Source organism: Tupaia chinensis, unplaced genomic scaffold (genome assembly GCF_000334495.1).
Source record: "Tupaia chinensis unplaced genomic scaffold, TupChi_1.0 Scaffold000706_1, whole genome shotgun sequence".
NCBI classification, from domain to species: domain Eukaryota; kingdom Metazoa; phylum Chordata; class Mammalia; order Scandentia; family Tupaiidae; genus Tupaia; species Tupaia belangeri.
In genome coordinates, this window is record NW_006160229.1 from 5,416,637 (window position 1) to 5,435,276 (window position 18,640).

The window sequence follows — 18,640 nt, forward strand, 5'->3', positions numbered from 1 at the left end:
CATAGGGCGCGTGTGCTCACCAAAAAGACAGAGAGAGACAGAAAGCAAGCAATCACCCCCCAAGGAGGGGGTGGCCATGCTGCAATCCCTTCTCCTCCATTCTCTTAGGATATTGGGTATGCACACACACGTGCCCAGTGTGAGCTTAAGCCACAGGGTCCGGGACTCGAACTGTGGTTGACTACATGGGAGTCCAGAGATGTAGCCATTATACCATCTGCTGACCCCGAGAATAATTTTTATCCCAACTTGGGTCTTACTAGGCAAGTAGAATAGAAAAAGTAAGGGGCCATGTTCTGATGGTGCTTACAAGGGAATGAGTGTTGTGAATCCAAGCCAATGTGTTCAAAAACAAATCAGAGTCAAATAGCCAAAGTCGGCACACTTCTCCAGGCATTAAATACCTGGTATCTTGACCCTTCTGAGGAGCAAGTTAGATCTGATGAACCCTGCATACCATGTTTCTCAGCTCTTACCACATGGCAATTTTCACTTGACTCAAGAACACAGTCATTCCTGGTCCTGCTGAGATTATTTATTATACTCTTGGACATCACATCCCTGCTATTCACCCACTACCTCACAGTTTACCACCTATTTCCTTTCGTATCTGCTGCTACCACATACCCTTCCACATGTTTACTTAACCCACAAGATTTTTTTTTTTTAAGAAAAATCATTATCACTTGACTGGAAAAATAATGTCTATGCAAGAAGTAAATTTGGCAAAAGTGAGCACATCAGATACACAACAATGCCTTGTCCAGACTCAAAGAACAAATCCAGAGTGATGGCACCTGGAAACACGTGAGCTTTTCTCCTGCAGTCATAGGCTCCACTTGTCTGTTTTACAAAGAGCCCCCGACTTGGAAGTGGGTATGTCCTCTAATGAGAGCAACATGTACACTCAGAAACAACAATAAGTGGCTTTTAAATGAACCGGATTTTGGTTCACTGGAAAATTTCTAAAAGGTAAAGGGGAGCCATATTGAGTCACATGCAAGGGTCCGGGACTCGAACTGTGGTTGACTACATGGGAGTCCAGAGATGTAGCCATTATACCATCTGCTGACCCCGAGAATAATTTTTATCCCAACTTGGGTCTTACTAGGCAAGTAGAATAGAAAAAGTAAGGGGCCATGTTCTGATGGTGCTTACAAGGGAATGAGTGTTGTGAATCCAAGCCAATGTGTTCAAAAACAAATCAGAGTCAAATAGCCAAAGTCGGCACACTTCTCCAGGCATTAAATACCTGGTATCTTGACCCTTCTGAGGAGCAAGTTAGATCTGATGAACCCTGCATACCATGTTTCTCAGCTCTTACCACATGGCAATTTTCACTTGACTCAAGAACACAGTCATTCCTGGTCCTGCTGAGATTATTTATTATACTCTTGGACATCACATCCCTGCTATTCACCCACTACCTCACAGTTTACCACCTATTTCCTTTCGTATCTGCTGCTACCACATACCCTTCCACATGTTTACTTAACCCACAAGATTTTTTTTTTTTAAGAAAAATCATTATCACTTGACTGGAAAAATAATGTCTATGCAAGAAGTAAATTTGGCAAAAGTGAGCACATCAGATACACAACAATGCCTTGTCCAGACTCAAAGAACAAATCCAGAGTGATGGCACCTGGAAACACGTGAGCTTTTCTCCTGCAGTCATAGGCTCCACTTGTCTGTTTTACAAAGAGCCCCCGACTTGGAAGTGGGTATGTCCTCTAATGAGAGCAACATGTACACTCAGAAACAACAATAAGTGGCTTTTAAATGAACCGGATTTTGGTTCACTGGAAAATTTCTAAAAGGTAAAGGGAAGCCATATTGAGTCACATGCAGCTGGCAGGGGTGACTTCCCCATTAAGCAGAAGAAGCACAGATCTTAGGGACTGTGAATACTTTCAGAAGCCCACAAAAGGTTTTACATTGTTTTCAAATCAGAAGAAGAACATAGATATAGAAATGGTATTGAACACTTAAAAAAAATGAATCCAGCCTGGATTATATTCACCATTTTACTAACACAGCCACTGTAATTCACAGTAATTTTTAACATTTTTATGGAGGAAAAGGCCCATGAAGGCAAAAGTGGCTAGCATCCATGAAAGCCACACTGTGACCTCTGCCCACTTAATGTTTATGGCTTTCTTCAACCTGGTCAATTTGATGTGCACATTTTCTCTTGAAGTAACTGCTTTGATATGTAAAAATATTTATGTCTTAAAACTTATCAAATAATATGCAATAGACACTTCTGACGCTCTGAAGAACGGGAGAGAAATGTGGCTAGACTCTTCATCCACTTCGTTCTGGTCCCCAGCTCATGTTTACCATATCATCCACTATTCATGGAGAGGAGGCTGGGAGTACCTACATGGGACATGTTGTATCTTACCATAAGTCCGGCAGTGTTTCTGCCCTCGGGCCATTAGTAATAGTAATAATAATAGCGCTGATAATGACAATAATAGTGAATAGTTGTGGAGCTCTCACTGTGTGCTGAGCAGTGAACACAGTATTTAACATGAGTGTGGAAATAATGAAGCAGTTGAAGTGATTTGACTCCAACCGTGCTCAGTTTTACATTAAAGTTCTAAGAAGTTGCAACTTCTCACTAGACAGTATGATTTACCTTTGTCAAATATACCTAAGTCCAAGTGTATCAAGTACATCCAAGAACTGGTCTTTCAATACTAGCTTTGAAAGAGAATTCCAGCCTCCTCCCTCCCAGCATGCTTACCATTCCTTAGGATCACATCTTCATGCTGGCTCAAAGGGCTCAATCCATGGGGTCTCTTGATATTGCCCAGAGCTCTGGAGAAGTGCTCATCCACTACGCTGCTGATGTCCCCTTGGAAATAGGTAAGGAGGACACACCGGGAATTCCATTCAGTCTTTACAGGCCTCTGCCTACCTCTGGGCCTCCGGACAGCTGTCTTCTTCATTTCTTCCATTGTGAGTGACACAGGTGATAGCTGCAGACCAAATGCAAAATGTCACTGGCATTATTTACCACGTGGCTTGGCTATAGTTTCGATGAGCGGCATCCTTGGGGGTAAGCAGTTTGTTCCAACCAAGTACATACTCTCCCTGAGGCCCCCAGGAAGCCCTGGAACTTCTGAAGGTCAACAACAGTACTGTGCTCTTCTGAAAGCCAGCTGAGGAGCCTTATCTAATCAGTGTTCAGGGAACAACATGACACAACTCCACAAAGTGCTGAAAGGGGCCTTCTCTTACAAATAGGAAAAAAATACGAAATAACATGAGTAAATGAGAGTATCAGAAATTGAAAGGGGGAGAACATTGAGGCCAAAAAACAGACCTACCTTCTGGGAGAAGTGCCTTCTTCACAAATGAATAAGCCAAGGTCAGCTCAGAACTACCTGTAGACACAGGCTACTCTGGAGAGCCAGACTAAACCATCCAGTTGGTGCTTGACAATTTCAGCTTGCATACAAACCATTGCTTGCTCTCTCGACCATTTCCATATAAGAGAATAAAACACATCAAATTTTTCCACTTCTTCTGATACCCTGGTCTATGTAAAACAGTGTCTTACACCTATCCCCAACCTGTTTTAGAAACTAGCAATTATGAACAACACCAGCTCAAAGGCCTCCAGACAGTATATTCTGAACCACATACAGATCTCCACAAAACATTATATGCTGATATATTATGGCAGCATTAGTAGAAATCCCCTGAAAGACTAACATTGTCAGCTTTATTCACCACCATATACTCTGTATTTAAAACCGTCCCCAGAATAGAGTAGATGCTCAATAGCTTTTTGCAGAATTATCTTAAACTTAGGTTCTACTGATGATATCATCATCTCCTACCATGCAAGCTCTGGAGCACAGCTCTTGAGGATATCCATTTGCATCTAGGCAAGAACTGCTCTTAGTGGATACAATCTATGGCCTTCCTTTACTAGGGAAGTAGTGTATCTGCATGCCTCTTAAAAGTTTATTTAGGGGACCAGCAGTTAGCGTAATGGCTATGTCGCTGGACTCCCATACAGTCGACCGCGGTTCAAGTCCCGGACCTGGTGGCTTAAAACTCACGCCGGGTGCATGTGCGTGTGTGCCCAAGATCCTGATAGGAGAATGGAGGAGAAGGGATTGCGGTGTGGCCATTCCCCCGGAGGGTGATTTCTCGCTTTCTGTCTCTCTGTCTCTTTCTGTCTATCTGGTGAGCTCACGCACCCTACAGCAAAAATCCTCTCAAAAAAAAAAAAGTTTATTTAGGACTTCCAGGAAAATGGCTGTGAATATGTAGGTGTGTGTCTAAGCAAGCATGTGTGAGAGTGAATGTATGTTCATGTAGGAGAGTGTGTGAATGTCTATATGGAGACATGTGAACAGGAGGTTTGGATTTGACAGGTGGGAAACCACTGGGGCTGTGGTTGTTGCCACCAGCTCTGGTGCTTCTCATTGTACAGGCTTAATGTGTACCTTGAGGATTTTCTTTTTTTAGAGAGATTTTTGTTATAGGCCACATGTGCTCACCAGAAAGACAGAGACAGAAAGACAGAAAGTGAGAAATCCCCCCCCATTGGTAATGGTCACACTGCAATCTCTTCTCCTCCACTCTCTTCTTGGAATTTTGGGCATGCACACATACATGCCCAGCATGATATTTAAGATGCTGAGTCCAGGACTTGAACTGTGGTCAACCATCTGAGAGTCCAGCAATGCAACCATCACACCACCTACTAGTCCCCATCTAAAGAATTATTTTAAGAATTATTTTATTTAACTTTATTTGTTTATTTTAATTTTACCAGAGAGGGACAGAGTGAGAGAGAGAGAGAAAGTGAGAAACCAAGCTGCCAGGTCCAGGACTCAAACCACAGTTGGCCATGTGGGAGTCCAACACCCTTAACCACAATGTCACCTGCCATCCCTCCCATCTAGAGAAATGCTTAAGGTCCACCTTAGGAAGAAGCCACCAGGAATGGCTGCAACTAGGCATACAGCCTTGCTGTCTTTGCCTGCTGCGCTGGACCCAATCATGCAGCTCTACTATTGGGTCCCAAGGTCAAGAACTGTGATATTTGCTAGGAAGGTAATAGTTACCCCTCACCCTCAGACATTGTTGAAGAGGAGATCCTGACACTATCAAACTGCAGCTTGCCCCACTGCTGGGACCCAGGGACTAGAAATGAAAACATTCACCAGGGAGACAGTAGTGGCCCTCTATCCCAGGTGGTGCTGGAGCTGAACAGTCCCACTGCTGGGACCCAAGGTCCAAGAACTCAGATATCTGCCAGGGAAGCAGCTCTGGTATTTTACCCTGGACACCACTGGAGCCCTGAGTCTGAGAGTGACATGCAAGCAGAGGCACAGGCCCACCTCTGGGACTCATGGTCCTGGGAACTGAATTATTCACCTAACAGGTAAAACATACCTCCTTCCCTACCCTCCTACCCTCTAGACACTGCTAGAGCTGCAAGCCTCAGAGAGACTCGCAGGCAGTGGGATGACTGCCACCGGGCCCCAGGGTCTGGGACTGGAGATAATCACTGGGGAGGCAGCTGTTGCCTCCCCATCCAGCCACTGAAAAATCTGTGGCTTGACCCAGCTTCCAAGCCCAGAGGTTCAGAAATTGAGCTATTCCCCAAAAAGTCAACTGTCACCCCCCTCCCCCCACCACAGACATCTGCAACTGCAAGCCTGAAAAAGTTTAAACAGACTGTGTTATGACCGGGAGCCAGAAGTGCCCACCAGAGGTGGTGAGAGGTGTCTGGGTCAGCGTTAGTTGCAGAAACTGGTGAGACCAAGACACCAGAGCCCAAGGCTGAGACCCATCAGGAAGAGTAGCACAAGCATCTCTACCATTATCCTACTTGAGGGTCAGGAGCAAGAAAGCTGACTAGAAATACCAACCTTAGCATCTCTCAGGAAAGAAATACTATTAAACACCTCAAAAGTGAATTTTGAGTCTGTTGAAGTACAGATAAAACATAATAGGAACCTCTGAAACACATAATTTCTACTTGAAAGTATAAAGAGCAGTCAACCACCTAAAGTCAGCGAGACTCCAGAGAAGCTCTCCCCTCCTTCCTCCACCACATCCTCTTCAGGGGAGAAAAACAAGAGAAACTCCCCACTGAAAATATATGCTGAAAGATAACTTCTGACCCACTCTGGACCACTTTGTTGGAGGCACACTAGGGACTTAGAGCTGTCCATTTCCCTCTAACATTACTGAATCTAACAAATAGAGAGAAGTAAAATCTCTACCAGATACCAAGAAATCATTACAGAGATATTAGAAATATTAAAAAAGCAAGGAAATATCTCCTCAAAACAACTCCTCAAAAATAACTCCTCATTCACAATAGAAAAAAATTCAGGAAATCAAAAATGTTGGAGAAAGAATCCAAAATATTCATTATAACATTATTCAATGAGATGCAAAAGAAAACAGATACTCAATTCCAAGAGATGAGAAAATTATTACATGACATGAGACAGGAATTATAGAAAGAAATGATAGATGCTCTTAAAAAGAATGAAACAGAACTTCTGGAGATGAAGAATACAATACAGGAAATTAAAATCTTTCTTGAGGGGTCAGCAGGTGGTATGATGGTTAAGGCGCTGAATGCCCACATGGCTAACCATGGTTCCAGTACTGGACTTGGTGGTGTATTGTCTCACTTTCTCTCTCTCTCCCTCTCTCTCTCTTTTGCTGTCTCTCTCTCCAGTGAGCGCACATGCCATGCCCTGCAGCAAACTAAAATAATAATAAATAAAATTAAATAAATAATTCTAAAAGAAAAATCTCTCTTGTGGGCCAACCAGGTGACGTGATGGTTAAGGTGGCTGGATTTCACATGGTTGACTGCATGGTTCAAGATCTGGACATGGAGACTTGAAAGACATGCCAGACACATGCGCATGTATGCTCAAAATCACAAGAGGAGAATGAATTGTGGCATGGACATTCCCCTTGGGAGTTGAACTAAAAGGAATCTCTGACCTGAAGGCAAAACCTCTGACTTGACCCAAGTCACCAGAAGAATGAAAAGATAACCATCAAAAAAGAGGATAAAATATGGGAAATTTTAGATGCCATTAAGTGGCCAAATGGCTGCAAAATAGATATTCCAGAAGGTGAAGAGAAGAGCAAAGGCATAGAAAATCTATTTCATGAAATACTGTCTGAAAACTTTCCAAATCTAGAAAGATAATACAGACATCCAAATCCAGAAAATACAGCAAAGACCAAGCAGAGTCATAATAAGATAATCTTCCTCAAGACACATCATAGCCAAATTGGGAAAAAAAAAAAAGACAAAGACAATATTCTAAAAATGGCAAGAGAAAAACACCAAGTTACTTAGAAAGATTATTCCATTAAGCTAACCTCAGACCTCTCAGCAGAAACAACACAGGCAAGGACAAAATGGGAAGAGATATTTAGAATTGAAAGAAAAAAATTTAACCTAGAATACTATACCCATCAAGATTATTCTTCAAATGGAAAGAGTAATAAAATCATTCTCAGATAAAGAACTGAAAGAATTCACCAGTTGTAGATCACCTCTTCAAGAAATACTTAAGGGAATATTAAATCAAGAAACTTAAAGGGAGACAAACAGAAACAAGAGAACACAAAATAACTAAGAAAATGACAAGGATAAGTTCATATGTATCAATAATAATGTTGCATGTTAATGGACTAAATTCCCCAATTAAAAGGCACAGATTGGCTGAATGGATAAACAAAAAGGAACTTTCTATATCTTACTTACAAGAAACACACCTCATGGACAAAGACATTCCTAGACTGATTTATCGCTAAGTGAAGCAATCCAGACTACAAAAGAGAGGCATTGTACATCCCCAGTTAATATATACTGAATATCTACACTGTATGGCAGAAATGGAAAGATTGGAAGAAACAGAAGGATGGAGACAAATTACAAATACTAGAAACAGTGTAGGAGGAGAGTGGGAAATGGGGGAGGGTGAGAGGAAGGGAATCAAGGAGAAAAATAAAGAAGCAAAACACTTAGGGGACACAAAAACGGAAAATTATCTGTTAATGATAATGTGTTTGAGAATATCTTTAACTGGACTAATATATAATGTATTCATGATGAGAAAATACATTTTGCAAGCTACAATGATATTCAATTATGATTGTATAAAAAATAAAGGGGGTCAGCAGGTGGTGTGGTGGTTAGGGGCGCTGGACTCCCACATGGCTGACTGTGGTTCAAGTCCCAGACCTGGCGGCTTGCTTTCTCACTTTCCCTCTCTCTCTCTCTCTCTCTCTCTCTCTCTCTGTCCCCCTCTGGTCAAATTTAAATAAATAAATAAATAAAGTTAAATGAAATAATTATTTTTAAAAATTTTTAAAATAAAAACTTGAGGAATTGAAAATTTTTTGTATCATTTTTAATAATATTGCATATAATTTCTCTTTGTAGTTTTTAAAGATTTATTTCTTCCAAAAGTGAGAGAGTGAGAGAGATAGTACCCCAACAGAGTTTTGACCCAGGGAATTCATCCACAACTTCAGCTGCCCTTGGATCATAATCACATGCCAGCACATTCAGGGGGAATGGCATGAAACTAAGACTTTCCTATGGGGTCAGTCTCACAGAGCATAGCATTTTATCATCATGCCATCAGTTGGTTCCTCCACTTGTATGTTTATGTTTGTTTTTTTGTTTGTTTGGTTTTGGTTATAGGGTATATGTGCTTGCAAGAGAGAAACAAAGAGGGGCAGAGTAATGAGAAATCACTCTCTGCACCCTGGGTATGGCCATGCCAGTATTCCCTCACCTGAATTCTCCTCTAGGGATTTTGGGCATGCACACACCTACATCTAGTGTGTTCTCCAAGTTGCAGCATCTGGGACTTGAAAAGTGCTCTTGAACATGTGGGATCCAGTTCCTTTAACCACTATGCCACCAGTTGGCCCTATGTTTGCTATACTATAGCAATATATACCATATGTTTTTTTTAACTATGATATATCAGGTAGTATACTTAATGTTAGAAATACGGATATTTGTTATATATCATCTTTGGACTCAAGGAACCCAAAGTCTAATTAAATAAATCTATGTGTTTGCAAGCAATTATAAGCAATGGGTATAGTCCAAATTAAAGTATAAAGATAGTGTTTGGGGTGATAGCTCTAAAATGGCATTGTTTACTTTGCAGCCATAATTAGTAAAGCAAGTATTTTATAAATGAAAATCTGAATATTATGAAGACAGACAAGTTCAACATTTGGCACGGTCATTTATTACACACATCAGTGTTAATTTTTAATGAGAAATATGTTCATGAAAAATGCATATTACCAAAAAATTATGAATGGACTTTGAAAATTTTTGCACCAACATAAACTTGTACTTATTTCCAATTTTTCACAAATATTTTGAAGTCTTGTCATATAGGTGTAAACATATATTGCATAGATATACAAACTTAAGTCTATTATAAACTTATTGTCATAAAGGATGTGTACCATAGAATTTGCAAATAAGATATACATTACTCTTTATTAGAGCCAACTGGTTCTCATAAATTTTTTCATTTCTTTTTGCCTATATATATATAGCTTTACTATTTGGGAAAAAGAAAAGAAAGTCAAGGGCTGAAAAAAGACATTTTATGGAAACAGAAACCAGTAAAAGGTTGGAGTGGCAATACTGATACCAGACAAAATATACTTCAAGATAAAAACTGTAAGTAGAGACAAAGAAGGACACTATATAGTACTAAAGGGATTAATTCACCAAGAAGACCTAACAACTGTAAATATCTAATGCACCCAACAGTGGAGCACTCAAATGTATAAAAGAAAAATTTCTAAATCTAAAGAGAGAGAGAGAGACAGATGGTAACACACCAATTATTGGAGATTTTAATGTGCTACTGAAATCACTGGATAGGTCATTTAGACAGAAAATAAACAAAGAGATACAGGAGCTAAATGATATCATATCCAAATACACCTGACAAACATTTATAGAATAGTTCACCGAACAACTACTAAATACGTATTCTTTTCAGCTCCACATGCAACATTTTCAAAGACTGACCAAATAGTAGGAGACAGAGCAAGTCTTTACAAATATAAAAGTACAGAAAGTATAGCTAGCATATTCTCTGACCACAATGGAATTAAACTTGAAATTGACAACAGAAAGAACCTTTGAAAATGCACAAATACATGGAAACTAAACAATGTATTCCTGAATGACTTCCAAGCTTCTGAGGAAATTAAGACTAAAATTTAAAAATTCTTTAAGACAAATGACAACTGATACACAGCATGCCAGAATTAGTGGGACATAGTAAAAACAGTCCTAAGAGGGAAATTTATAGCATGTAGTCTCACAAGTAAAACATGGAAAGATGACAAATCACTTAATGAAGCATCTCGAGGAAATGCAAAAGCAACAACAAAAAATCCCAGTAGTATTAGAAGAAAGGAAATAACAAAGATCAGAGTAAAAATAATTGAAATCAAGAATTTAAAAAATACAAAAAAATTAACAAAATCAAAAGTTTGTTCTTTGATAAGATAAACAAAATTGACAAACCATTAGAAAGACTAATCAAGAAAAATAGAGAAAAGAATAAGATAAATAAAATTCATAATGATTCAGGCAATATTATAACAGATGTCACAGAAATACAAAAGATCATAAGAGAATTCTACCTACAACTTTATGCTAACAAACTAGAAAACCTAGATGAAAGAGACAAATTTCCAGACACATACAAAATGCCATGATTGAATAGGGAAGAACTAAAAAGCCTGAACAGATCAATAGCAAGTATTGAGATAACCTTTCTACACTGCTGTTGTGAATGTAAATGATATCCATATATGGAAAATAATATGGAGATTCCTCAAAATAGACAAATATAACTTCCATGTGACCCAATAATCCCATTCCTTCATATTTATCCTAAGGATGGGAAAATATTCAGAGAGACACTTGTACACCCATGGTTATTGCAGTATTATTCACAATTGCTAAGACATGAAATCAACTTAAGCGCCCAAGAACTGATGATTGAATTGAAAAAAATGTGGCATATGTACACTACGGAGTATCACTTAGTCACAAGGAACAATGAGACTCCATTATTTGATACAGTGGATGAATATAGAAGATTTAATGCTAAGTGAATTAGGCCAGACTATGAAAGACAAACACTATATGTCCCTACTCAATATATACTAAATATCTGCAGTGTATGGCAGAAATCAAAAGATCTAAAGCTATAATGGTAGGGAGGACAAATGTAGGTAACAGAAAGTGAGTAGCAGAGATTAGGTAGGAGGGGTTCAGAAAAGAAATATTTAGTAGATGTAAGAATATAACGTTCTCCAATGAAAATGATGTATATGGTAACATCCTTGATTTTATTTTCATGTACTGCATGCATACTTTGAAAAACCATATTGTGTGCTATAGAGATGAACAACAATTAAATGTAGCCCTCTGAAGGGAGAAGATTTTAAAAATGGTCCCCAGCTCACTGCCAGATTCCTTCCTAATTGTCTCCATCATAACCCACTGACACTTCTAGCGCACCTATAACAGAATATGCTGCAGAATTCACATAATACCAACTCCTTCTTTTGACCCAAGAGTATTATGTAGCCCAAATAGGCTATGTGGTTCCCCCAAAGATACACAGTCAGGAAAACCTCAGGTCTTCTGACTCCTAATCTAATATTATTTCCTTACATTTTGTTTCCTCTGTTTGACATTCAATCAAGCAGCCATTCAGTCATTGTTTACTAAACACTTAGTCGGTGCTAGGTACTAGAGATAAAGAACTGAGTAAGAAATGGTCCCCTTCTTCAAGTGTCTCATAGACTGAAGAATGAGACAATCTATTGAAGTCTAGTCATTTTCAACAGATTCACAAGAAAAAATAGAGTAAATAAATATTTAGCCAGAGTGCATGGCAAGTCAGATTGGGTAATCAAAGAAAAACCTAGACAAGGGATGGTATGGTGGCACAGTGTTAAAACGGATGCTTTAGGAGGCTGATCCACATGGTAAATCCCAGCTTTATGTCCAGAGACCTCCCTAAATATGCCAGGCATGCCTGTAGCTATGATCCGCCTCTGGCTAAGATTGGGAGAATGCCATGATATGAAGACTGTGTTGGGAGTGCCTAAATTTCTACCTTTATCTCTGTCTCTTTCATGAAATAAATAAATAAATAAACTTTTTAAACAATTCTTTCAGAATCTTTCTAGCCCTGATCATAACTGGATTATGTTATCAAGGAAAGCCTTTGATTGAGCGCCATAATTTTTGTTTACCCTGGTTGTCAGTCATGCTAAGCATAACCAAGTACTACCTAAAAAGTTCATCAATTGTATCCTATTTCTTTTTTTTAATGAGTTATTTATTTATTTAATTCCATTTGTTATCATTATTATTGTTATTATTACTATTATTTAATTTGACCAGACAGAGACAGAGAGCTATGACATATTCATATAATGAGATGATACTCAGCAATAAGAAGGAACAAACTACTAATCCACACAACAGCATGGATGAACCTCAAGAAAACACTATTTTGGCCAGTCCCATAGTGCAGTGATTAAAGGAGCCAGATTCCACATGGCTGACCACAGTTTGAGTCATCTTGAAAAACACACCAGGTGTATATGCATGTATACCACAAATCCTGACAGAATGGTGGAATAAAGAAAAAGGGATTGTGGTGTGACCATGATCCATTGAAGGGTGCTTTCTCTCTCTTCTTTTCTCTCTCTGGAGAGTACATGTACCCTCTGACAATAAAAACAAACAAACCATTATGCTGAGTGAAAGAAGCCAGACACAAAAAGCCATACATTATATGATTCTACTTATATGGAACAAGCTCAAATAATCTATGGTGATAGATGCCAGAAGCGTGATTTCTTGTGGGGTAGAGACTGACTAGGAAGGGACATGAGGAAGGCATGTTGGGAATGACCTACATCTTAGTGAGTGTGAAGATTATTATGTGAATGTATACTTCTGACAAACTTATCAAATTGTACACTTAAGATCTGAGCATTTCACTGTAGGCAAATTATTACTCAATTTTAAAAAAGCACATGATTGGGACCAGCAGATGATGTGGTGGTTAAGGTGCTGGACACTCCCACATGGCCGGCCACAGTTTGAGTCCCGGACTTGGTGGCTTGCTTTCTCACTTCCTCTCTCTCTCTCTGTGTCTCTCTCTGGTCGAATGAAAAAATAAATGGATTAATAAATAAAATTTTAGAAAAAAAAGCACACGATAAATTCAGACTCTTAGAGTGGTTGAAATAAATCAAAGCTATTATGAATATTATGGTATTTCCCCTTTATCCCCAGGAAACTTGTCAGAGACCTCCAGTAGATGCCTGAAACTGCAGATAGTACTGAATCCTATATATACTGTTTTTTCCATATATATATATGCATACATATGATAAAGATTAATTTATAAATTAGCCAGTGAGAAATTTAACAATAGTAACATAATGAAAATAGAACCACAATAACAATATACTGCAATAAAAGTTATATGAATATGGTCTCTCTCTCTTTCTCAAAATATCCTACTATACTGTACTCACCTATTTACCATGGTTAACCACAGATAACTGAAACCCTGGAAAGTGAAACGGCAGCTAAGAGGGAGCTACTGTGAAACAATAAGTATGGAGGCATCACTTTTTGAAAGCTACAACTTACAGAATACCTACTCTGTGCAAGTAGCTTTACATATATCTTCTCCAATCTTTACAACCTTTAGAGTAGGTATTATTATCCCCATTTTACAGATGAGTAAATGGGATTTAGATAAGGTGAAATAAACTACCTAGGTTGCACAGTTAAGCAGTGACAGAGCTGAGATTTGAGCCCAGGTCTCTCTGGCTTCTACATCTCTCCTCTTCTCACCATCCCTTACTGCCTAACTGGTGGATCTAATAGTTTATTTCCCTCTATGGGCCTCATTCTCCCCACCTAACAAATATGTGGGAGAGCTTGACTCCTAATCCCACAGGAGCCTTGATCCAGGACCTGTAACCATCTGATGTCTTTCATGGAAAATAGGCACTTCCTCTGCTCCCTCAGGGCTTCTCCTGGAAACCTCTGCCTCCTGTGGTTTTAGAGGATTCACCTTCTTCCTCTCAGAATTGCCAGAGGCTGCTGTTCTAGGCTCAGGATTGACATAGTTTGCAGTCTGTCTTTGCTAATTCCCCCTGAAGCCACAAGGGATCCTTGAGATATCAGAGCCTTGAAGCATGTTCCTATTCTCCTTGGATAGATTTACAGAAACTACAGGTTAACTGGCCACAACCAGGAAAGGTTAGAGAGAGAAAGTTGGGAAGACTATTTCGACCCCTTCACCTTGGACGGTTCTGTGAATAACTGTGGATCCTCAATAATCCACAAATACTACCACTGCTCCCCTTTTCCTGTCCAAATACATATATAACACTGAAAAGGAAAGCCTCTCGTAACCACTATTCTACTTTCTATTTCTACTAGGTCAAGTTTTTTAGTTTCCACATGTGAATGACAATATGTGACTTTTCTCTTTCTGTGCCTAGTACATTTCACTTGACAAAATACCACTTACCCTGACTCAATCTTCACACATTATATTCATATACTGAAAAATCACGCTGTACCCCATCAATATGTACAATTATTATGTGTCAGTTTTTTAAAAAAGATAGTCATGGGTTACTTTTTTAGATCCAGCTCACATGCCCTGGGCCACACTTGAGCTGCATTGGAGAGGCACTGTGTTCAAGATGTATTACAATTGTGAGAAACGTCACTGGTGTCAATCTCAGAAGTACGTTTCACTATTATCTCTGGAAAAACTTGGGCACCTTCATCCTCAAATGAGCCCTCTGGAAGGGGGTCTCTTCATTCATGAGTGAACTGGAGTGAGGGGAAGCTCTGTTCTAGGAGAAAGAGATGCTGCTAAGTTGGAATCTGTGGGACCTTCTGTGAGGCTGAAGAAATGGGAGTCTCCTGGAGAAGGTGTTTGTATGCTTGCTACAAGTGCTTGGCTTGTAGCAAAAGCCTCTTGTAGGCAAAACTCCAAGGCCAAACTTTGCCAGGTGTGCGGTCAGACTGGCATAATTACAAAAGTTAGTGGCCAGCAGGTGGTATGGTGGTTAAGGCGTTGGACTAACACATGGCCGATCACAGTTCAAGTTCTGGACCCAGTGACTTTAATATCATGCTAGGCACATGTGCATGTGTGCTCAGAATCCTGAGAATAAAATGGAAGAGAATAGATTGAAGTGTGGCCATCCCCCTACCCGAGGAAGTGATTCCTCACTTTCCCTCTCTCTGTCTCTCTCTGGCGAGCACATGTGCCCTATAGCAAAAACAACAACAACAAATTCATGCAGTTTGCAAGCTTCCCTAGTTTACAAAATATAGACACTAAGTCCTCCATGTGGACCTCAGAATATTTCTCAAACTTCTGCAAAAACAATCTTTGAACACAGAATCCAAAAGCAGCAACCCAACCTAGATTCTATCATAGTCTGCTTGCATGGATGTGCTTACTGCACTCCTGCACAATGGTACTTAGCACCCCCAGGTGGGGTAGGGAGCCAGAGAGGTTGCCTGTCACAGTGATCACTTGGAACAAAAACCCCAAAGAGAACAAACTGTATCTCACTGAGCAAAGCATGTGATGCCCCCCATTTCTTCTCAGTTGAATTTCCATCCCTCTTCTCCCCCTCAAAATTTCCTGGTTCTCTTACCTTAATTTCAGACCATCACCTGAGACAGAGTAAGATTCTATGGCCAGGGAAAGGTGTGCTTCAACAGCCCACGTGAGAGCAATTCAGCATTTGTGGAAACAGGAGCTGAGATTTGGACCCTCCCCTTGCTACTTTCTGCCTCCTTGCTGGGTAGTACAAGGCGTTTCCTGCTAGCTATCTATTAAGAATGCAGAAAATGCACTCCAACAAGTCAACCTGGTTGGGCACCTGCAGGAATGAGGAAAACAGTAGCTCACTCTTTTTCTTTTTCTTTCTTTCTTTCTTTCTTTCTTTCTTTCTTTCTTTCTTTCTTTCTTTCTTTCTTCTTTCTTCTTTCTTCTTTCTTTCTCTTTCTTTCTTTCTCTTCTTTCTTTCTTTCTCTTCTTTCTTTCTTTATCTTCTTTCTTTCTTTCTTTCTTTCTTTCTTTCTTTCTTTCTTTCTTTCTCTTTCTTTCTTTTTGCATTAAAAAAAGGTATTGCGATGTTTTCTCTTGAACTACTAGGCCAGTTCTTCACCTGAAACTATACACAGAGTCAATAATGTCTAAACCATCAATTATAGGGCCCAGAGCAAACTGCTGTCCATTTGGTCTCAGTTATTGAGAGTCTGTTTGGGTTGTCTCTAGTTTTTCCCTTTCTTCCTGTGGGAAGAAAAGGAGAACCCAGACCCCTAGGATTGTGGCCTTGTAACAGGCTTTTGTGGACCGAAGAGGGAGTTAAGGCTCCTTTGAACCTGTGATAGACAAAACAGTTCAGGGACTCCAGCAGGAAGGTTAGAGAAGGGGGGCCCCAATCCTCTTTAAGGCATATGTGCTTGCTGGAGAGACAGGAAGACAGAAAGCAAGAACTCATCAACCAGGGGTGATGGCCATGACACAATCCCTTCTCCATTCTTGTCTCAGGATTTTGTAGCCAGTGTGAGTTTAAGCCCCTGGGTCTGGACTCAAATTGCAGTTGACTACTACGTGAGAGTCCAGTGAGGTAACCATTACGCCATCTACTGGTCTCCCCATCCCCATTTAAAAAAAAAAAAAGAATGATTTCATTTAATATTTATTTATTTATTTATTTTAATTTTGACCAGAGAAGGAGAGAGGAGAGAGAGAGAGAAAGGGAAAGTGAGAAAGCAAGTTGCCAGGTCCGGGACTTGAACCATGATCAGCCATGTGGGAGTCCACGCCCTTAAACACCATGCCAATCCTCATTTTAAAGACCCCTCTATATTGCCTCAGTAAGTGGCATCATCATTCAGGTCCCAAATCCTGGAGCCATTCTTTGCTCCTCTCTTTTCTCTACTTTAACATTAATTCAACAAATAGTTGTTTAACACTTATTATGGGCCAAGTACTGTTCTAGGAGTTATGTTCTATAGTCAACTAAATAGACCAAGCCTCTGCCATCATGGAATAAATACACACAGATGCTAAATGTTTGTGTGTACATACAATGTAGACATACATACATTTTTGTATAATTTCAGATGGTGAAAAGTATTATAAAGAGAAACTGACCAGAGAAGGGGAACAGAGAGTTCCAGGTTAAGGTGCAAATTTAAAGAGGGTTATAAAGAAAAGATTTCCCAGTAAGATCACATTGGAGCAAAACTCTGAAGGAGAAAGTGATGCTTTCTTGATATCTAAGGGAACATCAAATGCAAAAAGTGAGATTAGTCTGTTCACAGAATAGCCAGGGAGGAAGCCAGTGTGGCTGAAGAGGAAGAAGTGAGGGGAGAGGGGGATGGCCAGAGACAGAGGACCTCACTGGCCATGCAAAGGCTTTTGACTCTTTTTCTTTCTTTTTCTTTCTTCTTTTTCTTCCTTTCTTTTTGTCTTTAGAGGTTTTTGCCTTAGGGCATGTATGGTCACCAGAGAGAAAGAGATAGAGAGATAGAGGGACAGAAAGTGAGAAATCACCCTCAGGGGGGATAGTCATGCTGCGATCCCTTCTCCTACATTCTCTTCCTGGGATCTTGAGCACTCATGCACACATGCCTGTTGTGAGTTTCAAACCACTGGTTCCAAGACTCAAGCTGTAGTCAACCACGTGGCAGTTCAATGACATAACCACTACACCATCTGCTAGTACCCTGACTTTCTCTTTAAGTGAGAAGACACTTCGGACAGTTTGAAGGAACATCTCAACAAATTATGTAAGCTCAATCTTCTAAAGGCTTCCCAGTCTGGCTTTTCTCACCACTTCCCCATTGCTCACCCTGGCCTCAGGCCTCATCATGTCTCCTTAGGACCAACACTAGAATCCTAGCTAGCCTCCTTACTTCCACCCTTACCCCTTTCTAATCCCAAGACTGCTACAGTGATCATTTTAAAACATACAAAGAACCCAATTGTTGCTGGTTTAAAAGCTGTTAGTGGCTTCCCTTCCTGCTGCATGGGCTATTGGCCCTCCATGACCTAGCCCCACCTTCATCTCTATCCTTATCTCTTACCACTGTCCCCTTCACTCCACTTCCTGCCTTGACTTCCTGGCTGCTCCTAGAACAGGTTAAACATCCTCTAATCTTTACCCTCACTATTTTCTCTTTCCAGAATGCTCATCCCCCAGGCATCTTCCTGACTTGCTCCGTCACTTCATTCAAATCTCCGCTCAGTCACATCTTCCTTTTCTAACCATCTTATCCAAAGTAGCAGCCTTTCACATTCTCCTATTTTTCCACTTTGTGTTTCTTTAGAGTACCTTTTGCTTTTATTTATTTATTTTTTTGGAGAGGTTTTCGCTATAGGGCGCGTGTGCTCGCCAGACAGACAGAGAGAGAGACATAGAGACAGAAAGCGAGAAATCACCCCCCACGGGGGATGGCCACACCGCCATCCCTTCTCCTCCA

At 40.1% G+C, this 18,640-nt stretch overlaps 1 protein-coding gene across 1 annotated transcript in view; it reads right to left on the bottom strand.

The window, feature by feature from the left end:
* The window catches only part of VGLL1 (vestigial like family member 1), a 36,262-nt gene extending 20,371 nt beyond the window's left edge, over positions 1 to 15,891 (bottom strand). Inside the window, exons 1-2 of the mRNA XM_006160702.2 lie at positions 15,799 to 15,891; positions 2,753 to 2,987 (exon numbers count right to left, since the gene is read on the bottom strand). Coding sequence (XP_006160764.1) covers positions 2,753 to 2,966 — 214 coding nt within the window. The 5' untranslated portion in view covers positions 2,967 to 2,987; positions 15,799 to 15,891. The remainder of the gene's footprint in view (positions 1 to 2,752; positions 2,988 to 15,798) is intronic.
* Between the last annotated feature and the right edge of the window lie 2,749 nt (positions 15,892 to 18,640).